General features: G+C 41.5%; 1 protein-coding gene across 2 annotated transcripts in view; it reads right to left on the bottom strand.

Annotated features, from left to right (window-relative positions):
* Nucleotides 1-19,465, bottom strand: part of LOC136864546 (uncharacterized) — a 628,768-nt gene that overhangs the window by 280,721 nt on the left and 328,582 nt on the right. For both annotated transcript variants that reach the window (XM_067141666.2, XM_067141667.2), the window contains exon 5: nt 390-587. In XM_067141666.2, coding sequence (XP_066997767.2) covers nt 390-587 — 198 coding nt within the window. The remainder of the gene's footprint in view (nt 1-389; nt 588-19,465) is intronic.

The raw sequence follows: 19,465 nt of genomic DNA, 5'->3' as shown, positions 1-19,465 counted from the left end.
CCAGGATGGCTGATGTGGGAATCGAACCCACCTCTACTCAGTTGGCCTCCTGAGGCTGAGTGGACCCCGTTCCAGCCCTCGTACCACTTTTTAATTTTCGTGGCAGAGCCGGGAATCGAACCCGGGCCTCCGGGGGTGACAGCTAATCACACAAACCACTACACTAAAGAGGCAGACTATCTGGCAACTTTTCAGTGTTACTTATTACCGCGTTACAGGCGATTTCCTAGTACAATAGAATAAGTAAGTAAATAGCTAAGAGTACCGCATTTCCGATTTACTGTATATGACAATGGTTGTATTCATCATTAGAAGGGCATGGGTTAAGGAATTATGAAAATAGCGATATTAACTGATGCATGGAGAAATAATATGAAGAAGTCACTCACCTGACGAGCGCGCTTCTTGGAGCTGCTCACGCGGAACAGTCCCAGAGTATTGATCCCATAGATCTCCAGGTACCTGAAGCAGGAAGACACGATCTGAGGGACCGCAGGTTCATAGTCAGCATCAACAGCGGAGTCACAGGAAAGGGTGTCCAAGAGGCCAGGGACACTGCCCACCATCAAGCTCTCACACGAACCGCTCTGTCGACAAAGCACAACGTGTTGAGCACACTTATTACCACATAATAGGCTATTTCCTGGTATTAACGGCATGTAAGTAATTACAGTACTGGCATGACTTACTCTCATATTAGCTACTCATATTTTAATATTTCTAAGCCATTTAGATTCTCACAAGGAGGAATATCTAACAGGAAAAGCAGCAGAGCAGCTGCTGTGTCAGCCAGAAGCACGCAGTTGCCCTCAAGTCTTGTGTGCCAAAGCAGAACTGTAGTATCAATCGTATCAGTCAATATTTTGAAACCACTGCGGAATATGTCACATTTATCCTGGTGTACATCATGTGGTTAAGTATATGATGCCTCGGTTATAATTGTGGGGTCTACTATCTACCCATTACTCGAGCCCAGTGGTATCCTATCATTTCAATCCGGCGGCTTGACCCATCCTGAGACAATCCATGTATCTCCTAGTAGACTGTGTATTGCTCTCCTCTTAGGGCCTCAGCAATCTCACACGATGATGTCATGAATTCCGTAGTGTGTCGTTAAAAGGATAGGAACCTAAGACATGACCAAGTGTTTCAATCTCACTGTGGCAACGTTAAATAAATGTATGCTATATTCTTTTCCGAACTGGACTGTGAGAGGATTCAATATGCACTGTGCCTGGAATATCTGCAGTTACTTCCAGTTCATGTCAGGCGAGCTGATCATGTACCCCTCTCAAGGGATTTATTATTTTTATTGTGTAACTGTTAGGTTTTTCAGTCTGTCGAACCTACATTTTGAGTAATAAATTTATAAACTAACTGTAAAAGGAAATATGTTGTAACAGTATCATACCTGAAAATCATTAACTTATGTTTACTCCTTAATACATACAAAATATTATAACACGGAGAAGCAAAATAACCCTCTCTTCTCTCCCATGGACAGAAGGCAGGATCCACAACACTCCGTTCTCCACGGAACAGAGTGCAATGCCCACAAAAACTTTCCACTCAGCCCCTCCGTGACCGCAGTCCGGAAACGGTGATTGGCGGTAACGGATTACACTCTAGCAGCTTAGGTAAGTGCAGAAACATTTCAGTAAGTTAATATGGTGACGGTCGAATAGTAATAGAATGATTATTTGTTCATATTATCACCAAACTCTCAATCATTGACTAGTTTACGTATCGCAAACAATGTTGTACATACACACGCATGATTTAAAGTGATTTGATAGAATCGAAGGATATTTTGTATAACGAAACATGTCATTCATTGTTTAATAGTATGTATTTTTTACTGTTATGTTATAGTGTTAATTTAACTTGTGTGTTTAACAAACTGAAAATCTTTAAAGATTCATTTTACAAGCGGACTTCTCCCATGTAGTGTTGTTTTTAGGATGGAAGGTACAGTATATCTACATTCCCCCTATGTTACATTAATTGTATATTTGTCTTATGTTTTCGCTACTGGAGTGTTGCTTTCATGGGTTGTATAGCGTCCTTTACATTTTATAGTTTTTTCATAAGTATAAAAGTGCTTAAATTCCAGCTCCTTTACAATGTTATGTAGTATTGTATTATTAGAACCCATTAGGCAAGTTTAAAGATGTATTTCGACTACACGTTAAATACATGGTTAAATTTCGGATTTTCAATAACCACGAAAAATGAAAGGAAGGAGAGGCCGTGGAAGACAGATTACGAGGGTGGATGTGGTTAACCTTCAATATGTCAGGTCTTATATCTCGAAATGTTGTGAGATTAGGTCGTAGGGGTCGTTGATAGATTATTCTTGCGAACTACTGACAGTAATTCAAGACAAACAATTAATTATTAAGATGTTGTAAATTGGTTGTTCAATTTATTAGCAACGTAGTAAACACATATTTCAGCTTATGGTTCATGTGAAGCACAAACAGGGCAATTTGGTTTGAGAAATCTACTGAACACTGTGATGTAATCAATTACGTTTTTTCATCAGTTAGAGTAAAGTTGAGCTGTGAAGAAACTTACGAGCTAGGAAAGTATAAAAATACAGGGTCTAGAACCAACAAAAAGGGCTGGGGGAGATGGATTTGAATTTGAGTATATTCTTGTGGTGCAGCAGACCACAGCTCATAAATACAGGGATGAGAAGAGTATAATGCAATGGGAATTAGAATAAAACACGGCAATAATAGTGGTGGAAAAATAGGGTGCGTTGCAAAAGAACCATATACTGTAGGCTATGTGGAAACAGTTGGAAAAAAGGGAATAATTATGGAGAATCAGATAATGATTATTATTATTTTTATTTTTATTATTGATGTATTCAACTACAAGGTATCTGGACACACCATTAAATAAATACAAAGTTTCAGGAACGTATTCTTTTCATATGTAAGAAAAAAGAACTTTAATTTACTGATGCAGCATATATATCAGGCTTATCACTCACAGTGTAAATATGTAGCAGAATATCTTCCTCGCGGTCTACTATTGTCGTAATCTTTTTCATAAATTAGTGTATCTGCTACGGATAAAACACCGTCTGTTTTATCGCTCTAATTTATTTTTGGATGACCCAGTAACTGCACACACACACACACACACATACATATTCAGCAGGAATGTCACCGCGACATTCACTATCAAAGTATTTCTAGCGCAACTCGTAACACCACCTGTACGAGAGGTTTGAAAAGACCGCGCGGGTGACGTATGTAGCGGCTAGGCACGCAACCCGCTTGCTGTAGGAGAGGCAGCCAAGGACAGATGACGTAGCCATCGAGCATTCCATTCCTTCCATCTCATTATCTCCAGAACTAAATGTTATATAAAAGTTCTGATCACATCATTCTGTAGCTCCTAACAACAACGTGTAGTATACCAAATTTTATCAAAATCGTCGATGGGATAGCCGAGTAATTGAAGGTAGAAAATTGTCGAACATGAAACCACACTGCCCGGTCTACGGATATAAAAGGAGCTCGATGAGCAAGCTTAAGTCAGTATCTGCGTGTATTCCCAGCTGCCACGGTGTGTGGGTCAGCTGTTCAGATATCTGTTCGAAGCCGTTACTCTATCTGGTAGACTGCCGACGGTAGTTGTGTTAAAAGGTACAAGTGTTCATGTCTAAATTTCTAAGTGTGCGAGGTGAAAACTTTAGACTCTATTTCTGTGTGAGATAGGAGGTGATAGACTATCTAGAGTCGTCAATATTCAATAGTCAATAGTTGTGTGTTGAACTGGAAAAGTTCGAGTAATTAATATTTTTTCTCCGAGCGAAAAATCATGAATTATTATTGACTTGCATAAACTGTAACATAATAGTAACAGTATTCATTCCGTAAAAACTGTGCTTTAATTTATCTTCGTAAGACTGTGCATTAGTAACTGTATTTATTCCGTAAAAACTGTACTTTAATTTATTTCACAAGACTGTGCCTTAGTGACAGTATTTGTTTCGCAAAAACTGTGCTTTAGTTTTTTTGTAAGACTGTGCTTTAGAGTCAGAAAAGGTTCAGGATTTTGTGAACTGTGATACTCCATTAATTTGAGTTACGTCGACAAGTGCATCGAACGACTATCATTTTACGTTAAACAGTGTTGATCTTCTTCTTTTATTGTAGACTGTGGAACTTGTAGATTCACGATCTGTGCTGTGTAATAATATTCAATGCAGTGCGGTAGAGAAGTGTCGCATCAGATCCTATTGATATTCTGTGCGATGCCTATACACTTCTTTACTCCCTTCATGGGATCTTAGTGGAATTAAATTCTAAATTAATTATTCCACGTTACACGTAAACGATCATCAGGCGTCAGGCTCTCGGGTTCGATCCCGATCCTCACCGGTACTTCAAGATCCGTCAGCCGCCGTGGGATAAGGTGGTGCCCTGGTGCCGAGAGGAGATCCATGGCGAGGGGGAAGGAGTCCGACAACGCGGGGCATCACCGACGCCGATGCCGAGGGTCAGCGTCTCTTCCAACCATTGCTTAGACTTTCTAAAATTCGTCCTTCACGTCAGTAAATGGTGCTATATTTTTGTCTAACTTGATTAAACAAGGAGTTTAATTTAAAGAGAACTTAATCAAATACCCTTCTCTCTGTAGTTCCTAGCATGGACCGTATACGCCTTAGCGTCCGCTGAAGGTAAAGTACGGGCGTTCCGGTTACAATATATATATATATAGAGAGAGAGAGATAATTCTATTCAACCATGAATGATCTCACTCACTATTTACGCTCAGTAGGCGGTCGGGCTCGTTGATATTACTTGAGAGACAGTAATCCTGATTGACAGACTCGCTTTACATTCACTTCTCCTCCAAGTTCAGTCAACCCACACAGCGGCTGCTTGCAGCCAGCTAGGTTTGAACACAGGGCTACTGGCCACACGACACACGATGACTGTTCCTTGGTTCGAATACAGAGGAAATCCATTAATTTACACAGTCCAACACAGTGAAGATCTGAACAGCAAAGGCTCAACAGTGTTAAACAGCAGGAAAATACTCCTCTCAACAACGACAGTTAACACTGCTGCAGTTCTACTCACATCACTGTTCCGCACAGAGACTCCAATCGCTGACTCTACGATGGTCTTCAGCCCACGGAAGTACACACACAGTCTTCCGTTCCGTACGCGATGGTACTGTGACTCCGGTGGTACACTGACGGCAGCAACACTACTACAGCCGTCCTCAGTCCAACTACTCACTCGACACCCTGACGCAACAACTCTTCGTTCAGGCTCCGGTGTGGCCACAGCCAAAACCGTTCTTCCCCTCACCCCAACACACTGACTCCAATTCTGACTGGTTGTTCACTGCTACCCTCTTTTCAATAGCTTCTGTGAAGAGTACCGAAATATTCGCGATCTGACTAGAGACGGCCTATTCTGGTTGTACCTCCCAGAAGCCCACGGGGAAACTTCCAGGCAGTCTGTGTCGCGAACCAAACCCTTGCCAACTGGGATGAAATTTACTGTTCTAGCTCCAGAGGATGAATTAACTTTTGACTGTTAGTTTAGCTAACCTTCTGCTTGCATAACGTTCGCGTTTAGTAAGCCGCATCTTCTGCAGTCATTTGTCTAATGGCGAACACTTCTAATAGAAAACCAATTCCTTGGAATACATTGACAAGGAATCCTTTCATTCCATAACTTTCTCAAGAATGTAATTGTTTACATTCTTTGACGAAATGCATAATGCAACCTAATTTACATTTCACAATATCGTGGAACCTCATACGTGCAATAATGAAAATATGATTGTTTAATTTGTCAAGCTGTTTTTAATTCGAGGGGCTGGGTTTGAACCCACATAACCCCTCCTCCACCCTGGGAATGGCCTTGTGTGTAGGTTCGCTTAAGCTCATTTATAGGAGATTAGTCTCGTCCAGGATATCGAAGTCCAGACTCGTTCAAAGCTTCCTCAAGCACTGTGTTCAGTGAGTGCTTGAAGAAACTGAACTCGAAAGGACGATCAGCTTCACGGAGCAAGTGAGTCTGCCTAACGGTCCATGCTGATTGCAATGAGCAGAAACGAGTTTGGGCAGATCGAGCAGTTCGAAAACTCGGAATTTCAAGTGTCCTTCTCATCGCTACACTCTTGACACGTGCATATCCGTCTTTTTCTACAGCCAGTAGCGCCGACTTTGGGGGGAAGGCGTTTTCTGCTCCCCAAAATGATTTTAGGGGGCAGAGTGCCATTCCCTTCCCCATAAAAATTATCCTCCTAGATGTTAACTCCCCTTAAAACGTGGAGTTTTGTAGTCTTCGGAGGCTGCTAAGGCGTTAAATCTGGAGAAGGTGGTAGATGGTTTTATATCAAGACTTGCTTTTGCTCGTTGGGGGATCCGCCCCCAAACAACCGGTTCCCCTGCATTAGAAGTGCTCATTTGGAAAATTACTGTGGCGAAACGGTACGTCGTATCGACTAATGGATTGCGCCAACGAACACCCCTTTAGTGGCCTACATGTTTGATTCTAGGATAGTTTATCGTATATCGGCGATTTATACTATAAATAGAAGTAAACGTTTCGATCTACGGAAAATTTCGCGCGTTTTTTCACAAATTGAGATATTATTTTAGTCACTTAATGGGCATCTATAGTCGAAACTAGGGAGGCGTATCGAGGATATACCATTTTGGTCTGCACCGGTGTTAAAATTGTGTCACTATTTCGATTTTTTTGGGCGTAAAATGTTAAACAATGTAACTTTTTGGAATTTCTTCACCGGTTGTAGGCCAAGAACTGTAATTTTGCCAAATTTCAACTTTCTAGCGCACCTGGAAATGGTCAGTCTTTAATGTCAGTCAGTCAGCCGATTTGTTGGAGGGGAGATCAAAGTTAAAATTTTGAACGTTTTGGAAATTTTTCTGTTTACTAATGAATATTATTGAAAAAATCCATACATATGGCTCTTTCAATAATGTACACTGACTGACAGTGACAATGCAACACCAAGGAGGAGTGGTTCGAAAGGGATGAAAGTTGGGGAAAAACAGAGACGGCACGGATGAATAATTGATGTTTATTTCAAACCGATATGCAGGTTACACAATGCGCACGGCATCGACTCAGTAGGATGTAAGACCACCGCGAGCGGCGATGCACGCAGAAACACGTCGAGGTACAGAGTCAATAAGAGTGCGGATGGTGTCCTGAGGGATGGTTCTCCATTCTCTGTCAACCACTTGCCACAGTTGGTCGTCCGTACGAGGCTGGGGCAGAGTTTGCAAACGGCGTCCAATGAGATCCCACACGTGTTCGATTGGTGAAAGATCCGGAGAGTACGCTGGCCACGGAAGCATCTGTACACCTCGTAGAGCCTGTTGGGAGATGCGAGCAGTGTGTGGGCGGGCATTATCCTGCTGAAACAGAGCATTGGGCAGCCCCTGAAGGTACGGGAGTGCCACCGGCCGCAGCACATGCTGCACGTAGCGGTGGGCATTTAACGTGCCTTGAATACGCACTAGAGGTGACGTGGAATCATACGCAATAGCGCCCCAAACCATGATGCCGCGTTGTCTAGCGGTAGGGCGCTCCACAGTTACTGCCGGATTTGACCTTTCTCCACGCCGACGCCACACTCGTCTGTGGTGACTATCACTGACAGAACAGAAGCGTGACTCATCGGAGAACAAGACGTTCCGCCATTCCCTCATCCAAGTCGCTCTAGCCCGGCACCATGCCAGGCGTGCACGTCTATGCTGTGGAGTCAATAGTAGTCTTCTGAGCGGACGCCGGGAGTGCAGGCCTCCTTCAACCAATCGACGGGAAATTGTTCTGGTCGATATTGGAACAGCCAGGGTGTCTTGCACATGCTGAAGAATGGCGGTTGACGTGGCGTGCGGGGCTGCCACCGCTTGGCGGCGGATGCGCCGATCCTCGCGTGCTGACGTCACTCGGGCTGCGCCTGGACCCCTCGCACGTGCCACATGTCCCTGCGCCAACCATCTTCGCCACAGGCGCTGCACCGTGGACACATCCCTATGGGTATCGGCTGCGATTTGACGAAGCGACCAACCTGCCCTTCTCAGCCCGATCACCATACCCCTCGTAAAGTCGTCTGTCTGGTGGAAATGCCTCCGTTGACGGCGGCTTGGCATTCTTAGCTATACACGTGTCCTGTGGCACACGACAACACGTTCTACAATGACTGTCGGCTGAGAAATCACGGTACGAAGTGGGCCATTCGCCAACGCCGTGTCCCATTTATCGTTCGCTACGTGCGCAGCACAGCGGCGCATTTCACATCATGAGCATACCTCAGTGACGTCAGTCTACCCTGCAATTGGCATAAAGTTCTGACCACTCCTTCTTGGTGTTGCATTTGCTCTGTCAGTCAGTGTATTTGGGAAGCAAGCTCTATTATTGTTCTGTTTTTTCTGTTTGTGAATATTGTTATTATATAGGAATGTTTGCATTAATAGTTGTTTGACATTTTACATGCCTGCGTTCATGTTAATCATTAAAAGCTAATAGCTCCCTGCTTGCCAAATTTTAAGTTTCTAGCTCATTTGGAAATGGGTAAACATTAATGTCAGCGAGTGAGTGGGAGAGACTTCTGGCTTTATATAATAGAGAAATCAGATTAGAAAGCGGGCATTCCTTCAGAGAACTACATTTCCAAATAGAGACTGTTCAGGCGGTACATCTGATGGTAGAGCTTTTCACATTCCGTGTCATGAAATACATAATATACAGTACGGTAATAGGATATTTATTAAGAAAATGTATTTATGAATCAAGTTGAATTTTTCTGTTTACTTGTGAATATTATTGAAAAATTCCGTACATAATGTAGCCTATTTGAGAAACAAGCTCTGTTATTGCTCAACTTTATTTCTGTTTGTTTGTGAATATTGTTATTATACAGGAATGTTTGCATGAATCCTTTTTCCTCATTTCACATGCCTGCGTTCATGTTAACCATGCCCCCCCTAATAATTACCTGAAGTCGGCGCCCCTGTCTACAGCCTTCTTGATTTATGCCGTCACAGAACAACCAAGCGGTGACAGCCTATATGTAAACGAAAGAACCTTGTATCTAACAGCTACATGCTGCTTGTTTACGTATTGTTACTTGCCAGCCCTCTCGTAGTCCGCTTCGGTATTTCCTGAAAGGAAATACTGAGTCAACTATGAGCTCCCAGTCTGGGGGCATAGTGACAGCCTCTCCCCTCTATTGTTCTTTTCGTCTGGTTTCACCGTGGGCCATCTGGAAGGTGAAACGGGAATATTCCGTCTCTAGCCGAGTCCCGAATATTCCAGTACTTTATCACCATGATATCAAAAGGAGGCGAACAGTGAGTCAGTGTTGGATTTCAGTAGTTGGACTGAGGCGACGGTAGTTTTGGCTGATACCAGTGTCGCATCGGTGTCATAGTATCTCAGTGGATTACGGTGAGTGGCTACAGTACTGTATGTGTACCGACATGGAGTAGCTTGAAGTCATTAGTGCTGGTTGTAGTCTGTGCCCCGCCGGATTCAAAGCATCGTCGTGTACCGAGCAAAGTACTGGCAGTATTTTGCCTTGGAGTACTGTGTGTGTACTACCGTAGATTTTGGGCTACCTAGGAACCTCTGTGTGGAACAGTTGATGTGTGTGTAATTGGAACAGTGTTAGTTGTTGTTTTTGTTGTTGTGAGGAGTATTCTCCTGCTGGATAACAATGTTGAGCTGTTGTTTAGTTGTCAGTGTTAAGTAGTTCACTGTGTTTTACTGTGTAAATTACTGTACTTTCTCTGGAGTCGAACCAAGGAACAGTCATCGTGTTTTATAGGGGTTATCAGCCGTGGTTCATTTCTGTCTGCCTGTAGGTGGTGCGTGGGTTAACTGGACTTGCGAGCAAAGGAGAAAGTAAGGCAAGCCAATCAGTAAGGGTTATAGCCGTGTTCGGTAATACCCAAAGCCTGACAGAGGCTTGTATGTATACAGCAATCAGTGAGTGTGGTTATTGGGTCATCCATATAATTAAATTAGAGCAAAAAATATACAGTGTTTTATTCGTAACACTATTGGCTGCCGTCGCAGGATACTGTGCATGGTTACATTACGGTAGCTTTTAAATTTGCATGGTTTTAAGAATACAAATCTAATACTTAATGTTATACTTTATCGAAACTCGAGTACGGTATATTCGTAAACTGTTGATAGCTGGTGGCCGAAGAGATGATACTCGGAATCTTACCACCTGCATAGACTGTTCATCCTATTTCAAACGATAGGATTTTGAAAGAAAATCATCTCCTACGACAGCCATTTGTTATATATGTAAATAAAAGTAAGAATACGTAATTCATAATAATAATTATTAATAACCATTGCACTATGATTAAAATAATCAAGTATGAATAAAATAAAATACTTAATCGCCTCACACTTGGGCGTCAATTGTAATCTAATTCAAAATATATGAATACATACTGAATAAATTAATAACAAAATTAAAATAAATTAATAAAAATAATATTTCTAAATGTCCGTAGTAATAGCACCAGAGTTCACCAGAATGGATCCCTTGAATTTTGATAGAGCATGCTCATTCTTTCTCTCCCAGCGCTTGTACATGAAGCTGCGTACTTCTACTTCAAGCCTCACCTAACCTTCTGAAAACGATTAAAAATGTAGGAATTGCACCTATGTTCATCAATAACTCCACTGATTCTAAAACAACTAACTATATTCTGAGTAACATCCGTGCATGAGCACCTCATCAACACACCAAAATACACGTAAAATACACTCACAAATTACCGCTGGAAGACTCCATATTTACAACAACAACAACAACAACAAAAACAGTGGGAAATCAGAAGCGAGGACGATGCTACCATTTGCAGTCAGTCCGTTGAAAGTTCATTACGAAGCATATATATGTGAACGAGTACCCTTCACTGTCTCTGTATATCAACACAAATTGCATATTCTCATTATTGGCAGTTGTTATATCACACAGATACTGTACCTTAAAATACTGTATTCACTGACTCTAACACTTGGTTTAAAGTTGCTTAACTCGAGCAACACACGTTTGCTATTCCAGAATATAAATCATGGAACGTCTGAGACACAGTACCCCATAGCTTTCACCAACATATAATGCCAAGCCGCCACAAGTGATACAATACCAGGTGCCTAAGCACTCCACAGTTGTAGGTTAGTACCACACTTTACATTCCACAAGCATTATAAGACCACGTTCCACCAAAGTTACGTCTCCTCTTCCTACCGAAGTTTGAAGTCAAAAGTCACCTCCGCCGTTTTCTAACATGCCCAAATATACCTCATCTTCCCCCTTCCTCTCACATGATACATCTAGATTGATCCTGGCCATCCAATCACGAGTAGAAGATGCTCCTGTCATTCCAAGACCACGCTCCGAATCACTTCCGCTTCACACAGCTTTCACATCAAGGACTCTGGGTTGTTCCACATGACTCACACAAAGTTTCCAAGTTGGAAATAGCACTTTTTTCCCATCCTTTTGTAAAAACAAATTACTCATATCACTTAAAATATTAAGAAAAAAATATACAACTGAAATAATAATAATGAATGGAATAATGACAATAATATCTCTTACTTCTGAATACAGTGCGAAGGTGTGATATATGTACTATCACACTTTGTTTCGCGGTTGAGTCTTTGTCTATCATAATGGAGAACGTCTTCCTCACATCACTTCGCCTGTTTCTTTCACTACATTGGGTTTCCCACCATGGATTCCTTTTCCGATGCCTCCATTTATGTCATTTGCTTTTCTTTGCTCCATCATTGTATATAACACTCGAAACGCACGCATTTCAAGCAGAAAGAAGACAACATCTCTTGGTTTGATCACCTATTGACTGATTGAACTATTGAGTGGACTGGTATACTGTTCGAAACCGAGCCTGTTATCGAGTTTCACGTTTAGGTTGTAGCACACACCTCATTGTTCAAATATCGCCCACTTTCACAGAGCGAGTCTGGTTCGAATCCGTCCGGATTAGCAAATTTATGATTCTGTTTGCGTTCATTCCAGCAGTAGGTTCGTTCTCTGACCATAGTACGGTGCTTACACCAAAGAAAGCTGCACTTTTTGATTGGAATGTGCCACACTCTGTGGACATAGTTGATACCCAAAGGTAACTTTCCAGATAGGAAGCCACTTGAAAATCCATATAGAACACCAAATGGCGGCCATTAAATATAGCGCAATTAGCCGTCGTATTGGCGCACTACATTGTTTTGTATCTCAGCTCCTAATGGCCGGATTTCAATTTTCTTTTTGTTTGTTTGAAATGTCTTGTGAAGGGGACACGTTTTCACTGTACATTATTATCTCTGTACCTTAAGGGTTCTGCACTTTTTTAATATTTTTAAGTTTTAGGAGTTCTTTATTCGTAATCTTATGATTTGTGGTATTCTCTTAAATTTGTTTTCATTCCATTATAAATGGTAGCTCAGTTTAAACAATGAAATTTGTTTTGTTTCATATTGAACAGTTTTGAAACTTACTGAACATGGCTTAAAGGCGTCTGCGGCTGGCACATATTAATTCTCCTCCCAGTGCCATAGACTGGACCATATGTTGCTAATGTCAAAAGTCTAGTGATGAAGACTTTATTTTCCTGCCACACACACTGCTGAATCACTTGTTTGTGCTGGCTACAGAACGCTTGCAGTACATTTAATGGAATTTCAGAATATAGGTGCAGTGACCCATGGTTAGATTTACAAAAGTTAATTTTTTTGTTTTGCTAGTTGTTTTACGTTGCACCGACACAGATAGGTCTTATGGCAACGATGTGGCAGAAAAGGCTTAGGGATAGGAAGGAAGCGGCCGTGGCCTTAATTACGGTACAGCCCCAGCATTTGCCTGGTGTGAAAATGGGAAACCACGGAAAACCATCTTCAAGACTGCCGAGAGTGCGGTTCGAACCCACTATCTCCCGGATGCGAGCTCATAGCTGCGCGCCCCTAACCGCAAGGCCAACTCGCTCGGTACAAAAGTTAAATGAGAGGGAGGGAATAGAAGGATGATTTTGAAAAATCAAAGCGAAGTTGCAGAAAAATTTTGCCCTTAACTTTAATAAAACAAAAACTGACAAGGCATAGAAACGCAAATGTTCATCGCCCTTGCCCAATACGTCTTCTAAAGACAGTCTAGAGACTCTATCACATCCAAATGAAAAAAAAGAGTCCGGGAGCCGTACAATATTATCTATTGATAAGAAAGATGAAATACGTTTTATATGCAATTAGAAGGGAACTACTCGAAAACCTTTGTATAAGGTTGCTTCTCTACAATATAATAAAGTTAAGAGATGTGCCGAAATGACCAATAACGTTGAAATTAAAGCGTTCATCGAGGGTGGCAATTTAGTTGCCAAAGAAGCAAAGTACCACTCGAAGTGCTATAAAAATCTGTCAAATTGTCTGAGAACATCAAGCCATATAAAAGAGGAAGAGGTCAGCTCCATCTGTGAAAGTATGGCCTTTGCTTCCGTTGCATGCTTCATGAGAGGGAAAATTCAGGGCTCCGAATCAGGAAACACTGAGATTGTGTTCAATATGGCTCTTTCTGCAAACAGTTTTGAAAATCTTCTGGGCGTGAAAAGTAAAGACCTTCCAAATACACTCGATCACTTCCTACAATTCAGAGCTCAACTTTGAGGCAGGGATTTCTTCCTGTACCGATACCATGGTAATATTTTTCAAAATGTTCATTCTGAAAACCTTGATGACTATGTTGTTGCATTCATTAAACAAATTAGAAAGGTAATATCCCAGAAAAGAACCTTTTGGTGGTCACCTGAATGATGATCAACAGACTACAAGCTTTCCTCCAGAGCTTCTGGCTCTGTATTAGTTACTCCATGGTTACACTTCAGTGGAGAGCACAACTAGGGCAACCAAGCTGCTTTGACTATCAGTCAATTAATAGTTTTCAACCGCAGTAAAAGTATGCCGAAAGGCAACATTGTTCGTCGCAAGAAAGGCAATGAACCGACTGTTCCATTATACTTGAGCCTGTCTGTATCAGGAAATGAAACAATAATTAAGGCATGCATGAAAGGAGGCCTCTCAATATCACCAAACAGAATTAGGTAACCGCAAGTCTTGCAGATTCTCAGAGCTCAGGAAAGTGTCATTTGCTTCATGTTCTTTTCGTGATTGGTGCTTACGACAATATTGATCATAACAACTATGGAACACCAATTTCTATCTTTCAAATTCCCGCCAAAGAAGTGGTCGGTGAACCTCGTGAAATTGTCACAAGCATTTCTTGTATTGATCACAGTAATAGAAAAGCTTTCAGATAGCTACAGAGTTGTCAAGCCTATAACATGCCCTCGAAGGAGCCATCTGTGCCAAATGCAAACCAAACAGCCCCTTTTGAAGTGCCAGTTTCAGAATTTGGATCTGAGTGGAAAATGGAGCAGAAATGGTTAGACCGCATCCGTACTGACAGAAACAATGTTAGAAAGCGTATTTTTACTTCAAAAGTCTCAGTATACAAAGCCTGACCCCCCAATAAAAGAGGTACTAAGGCAGCTTTGTCTTCGTTCAATATACCAGGCAAGACAAATTTGGGGTCGTGCGTACTCAGTGTCGGACAACATTCCAGAGCCAGGAAGATGGGGATGGACTACGGTTGTTGGGGAATGGACGCCGGTCTGGTCTTCTCTTCCTTCTATTATGGCAGCCTGCAGAGAAATTGTTAAGTGTGGTTGTTACGGATGCCGTACACGATGCTCCTGTTCGAAGTCCAAGTTCCCATGCACGTTACTTTGTACGAACTGCACGGAAGGTCAAAAAGTAGCGTTATTATTATTATTATTATTATTATTATTATTATTATTATTATTATTATTATTATGATTATTATTATTATTATGATTATGATTATTATTATTATTATTATTATTATTATTATTATTATTATTATTATTATTAAACTTCTCTTACTGCATTTAGTGCGTGATAATTGAGTTATTTGATTGCTAGCTTCTAACTAGAGTGATGATGATTCGAATACCAGTCAGTTTTGAAATGGTAACTCACATCCCAACGTTTGGGATTCTACATAAAATTGTAGGTACTGTGCTAATGACTTAAATTTAGTAGTCATAAATAACCCGTAAGCTTTTTTGTTATCAACATATCAGCAACGTCCACCGAACGAGTTGGCTGCATTGTACGAGCCGTGCAGACATGAGCTTGCATTCGGGAGATCATGGGTTCAAATTCCATAATCGGCATCTGTGAAGATGGATTTCTATATTTTCCTTTTTCAAAGCAGGCTGTATGTTAATTATAGTCGCAGTACTTCCTTCCCAGTCCTGGCCCTTTTTCCTCCCATCATCGCCGAAAAGCTAATCTCAGTAACTGCGGCGTTAAACCACTTTACCAGATTGGTTATTATTTTTACCAGACTCATTTAGCCGGCTAGTACTGTATATATCCAGAGAACACTATTCCTACCAAGATGCCCTTGGTTCGAGGCTAAGCCAATACTTGGAGGATTTATAACGAAGATCCATCCCACTGGTTCAGATTCTACTCAAAATTGATGATCCCCTGGCTTTGACCGTTCATCAAGACACATAAAAGTAGAAACGTGCTTTTGGGACATCAAGGGGGAAGGAGACACTTCCTGTCCCATCTCATATACTTCTAATTTCATAACTCTTGTAGAATCATGATGTCGATGATGATATTGGATTTACGTCTCACTATCTTTAAGGGTTTCAGAGACGCCGAGTTGCCGGAGTTTCATTCCGCAAGAGTTCATTTAAGTGCCAGTAAATCTACTCGCTTGAGGCTGTCGATGGTAGCTTCATTTAATCACCGGACTTAACCGGGATTGAGCCCAAAACGTCCAACGCTGTACCGGCTAGAATCATGATGTCTTATGTAGTTCTGTTTGGAACCCGTCTTATTGCTTTGTTTCGAGGATCTATTAAAATCAGCGGAGATACGGTCCAGTTACTGTAATACCTGCGTGAACGCCGGAAGTCGGATGTATTTATTTAGATAGCCTTGTTCTCTTCAGCTATTGTTGGATGAATTAATAGGCTCCTAGTTTTAAATGAAAAGTGACTAATTCCCTCCGTGACATATCTGTCTCAAATATTCTTAGAACCAGATGATTTAAGTCATAACCATTTTCCTCTTTATTCTGTGAGACACATCTGCCACAGAATCGTAATCAGCCTATGCTAGATTCTTTAAATTCCATTCGTAGGTATTTCTCGCCAACGTGTTCATGTCAGCCGATATTTGCTTGTTATAATATGAGGTATTTTGTGCTAAACTTTAAGCTGAAATTAGGCCTGCAAATAGATAACTGAGAAGATTAACATTGACAATTGAACTGTTTGCTATATGAACATGGTAATTACACGGTTTGATGTTTATTAGTTGACATATACTGCATTTTGATATTATTAGTTGAATACCTGCCATTAAATCATGTAATAATATTAGCTTCGAGTTGTCTCTTCAACAGTGTAGTGTGTTATAATTAGGAATTCATGAATGAATGTTATACATAAATTATATTTTTTTAAAGGAGTTCGTTTTTCACAGTTACAAATATTGGGCTTCAACAATTAAAGGATTGAAACAACTGAAAGTTATTGAATTGAATACGGGAAAATGGACCTAATGAAAACTACTTTACAACACGATCTTGTCCGGATTTTGGGGTAGGCTGACTAGGCTGCGGCCTAGGGGCCCGCACCACTAAAAAAGAAAATAAAGAAAATATTCACAAGTTAAATATGTTCAAAGTAAACAATATCAAGAATTAATCATTATTTCAATATGTAAATTATTTAGCTGATGCATTTCCTGCTCTCACCTTTATAAAGTCTCAAGATCATCATACACTGAGAAAAATATATACTGTGTAAAATTAATAGGCCTAAATTCTACTTTAAAAAGAGAGTTCCATAAAAAATTTTAGTTATTCATTGTTTTAGTTAATTCTAGTACCGACATTTTAGTTATGTTTATGCTAGTACAACTCTCATCCTCATTAACTACAACTAGGACCAGATCGACTGCTAGTATAATTCTCATCCTCATTAACTACAAGTAGGACCAGACCGACTGCTAGTATAACTCTCATCCTCATTAACTACAAGTAGGACCAGATCGACTGCTTGTATAACTCTCATCCTCATTAACTACAAGTAGGACCAGACCGACTGCTAGTATAACTCTCATCCTCAGTAACTACAAGTAGGACCAGACCGACTGCTAGTACCAATCTCATCCTCATTAACTACAAGTAGGACCACACCGACTGCTAGTACAACTCTCATCCTCATTAACTACAACTAGGACCAGATCGGCTGCTTGTATAACTCTCATCCTCATTAACTACAAGTAGGACCAGATTGACTGCTTGTATAACTCTCATCCTCATTAACTACAAGTAGGACCAGACCGACTGCTAGTATAACTCTCATCCTCATTAACTACAAGTAGGACCAGATCGACTGCTTGTATAACTCTCATCCTCATTAACTACTGTAGGACCAGACCGACTGCTAGTATAACTCTCATCCTCATTAACTACAAGTAGGACCAGATCGACTGCTTGTATAACTCTCATCCTCATTAACTACAAGTAGGACCAGACCGACTGCTTGTATAACTCTCATCCTCATTAACTACAAGTAGGACCAGACCGACTGCTTGTATAACTCTCATCCTCATGAACTACAAGTAGGACCAGACCGACTGCTTGTATAACTCTCATCCTCATTAACTACAGCTAGGACCAGATCGACTGCTTGTATAACTCCCATCCTCATTAACTACAAGAAGGAGCAGATCGACTGTTAGTATAACTCTCATCCTCATTAACTACAACTAGGACCAGATCGACTGCTAGTATAGCTCTCATCCTCAGGGACTACAATTAGGACAAGACCGAATGCTAGTACCACTCTCATCCTCATTACCTATAAACAGGATCAGATCTACTGCTAGTATAACTCTACTCCCCATTAACTACAAGTAATTCTAGATTGACTGCTAGTACTACTCCCAGCCTAATTAACTACAAGTACGACCATCTGTATAACAGGCGATGGCAGAGTTAGTGCAGTGGTGTTGGTGGTTTAAGGACCAATGAGATAAAGGTATTTTCGGTTCGAGTCATTACCTGAGCTGGCGTACTAAATAGCAAAACAGATCAACAAAATATAACAAAAGTATGATAATGGACTGCTGGTGTAAATCCCCATCTTCTGGAAGATTCTGATTATTGGACACATTTTCAGCTGCATCACACACAGTTCCATATTTTTTTTTTTGGTGGAATGTGGACACCATCCAAACCTAAGTAAACATCAGTCCTACGGGACACTTCCTTGCGGCTGATGGGATAACCATTAGCAGTAAGTTAGATGCACCATTTCTATATGTTAGTGTTGCTCCTTGCCTGTTAAGAAACTCACTTGACGACAACGAACAGACATTGTAGTATTTTAATTGTCCTGCAGCTGGCCCCTGACATCAGAAAATCCCCCAAATCACGGTATACGGTATACCGTATACCGATCGTTACGTGCTCAAGCTATCGCAGCTCCTTAGGTATGACTAAGTCATCTAATGGGAGCTACCAGCCAGCCTGGAGGGCATGGACGGCCTTTCCTTGTATTGTTCTCTATATCTGGTTTTCCCGTGTGTTTCTGGGAGGTGCAGCGATATTTTTCCGTCTCTAGCCACATCATGAATATTCTAGGAACCCATCATCGATCTCGCGGGAGCTACCAGCCAGCCTGGAGGGCATGGACGGCCTTTCCTTGTATTGTTCTCTATATCTGGTTTTCCCGTGTGTTTCTGGGAGGTGCAACGATAATGTTCCGTCTCTAGCCACATCATGAATATTCTAGGAACCCGGAACAAGGCCGCCGTGAACGAGGAGGAGTGTCGAGTGAGTAGTTGGATTGAGGACGGCTGTAGTAGTGTTCCCTGCCGTCAGTGTACCACCGGAGTCAGAGTATCGTCGCGTACTGCCTTGGAGTTTCGTGTTTGGAACAGTGATGTGAGTAGGAGTGGAACCGTTGTTGAGCGGAATATTGCAGTGCTGATAGCAATGTTGAACTGTTGCTGTTTGGTTGTCAGTGCTAAGCAGCTCACTGTATTTGGCTGTATGAATGACTGGACTGCATCTGGGGTCGAACAAGGAACAGTCATCGTGTGATGTGTGGCCAGTAGCCCTGTGTTCAACCCCAGCTGCCTGCACGCATTTGCTGTGTGGGGTGACAGGACTTGGAGGAGAAGTGGAAAAGAGGCTAGCCTGTCATTAAGGATTATAACTAGCTCAGGTAATACCGACGAGCTGTACACCCTGCTGTGTGGAGACGACAAGGACTTGTAAATAGGCAGCAATTAGTGAC

This window comes from Anabrus simplex, chromosome 2 (assembly GCF_040414725.1).
Source record: "Anabrus simplex isolate iqAnaSimp1 chromosome 2, ASM4041472v1, whole genome shotgun sequence".
In the NCBI taxonomy this organism is placed as follows: domain Eukaryota; kingdom Metazoa; phylum Arthropoda; class Insecta; order Orthoptera; family Tettigoniidae; genus Anabrus; species Anabrus simplex.
Note: the sequence above shows the minus strand (reverse complement) of the source record. Positions and strands in the feature narration are given on the sequence as shown.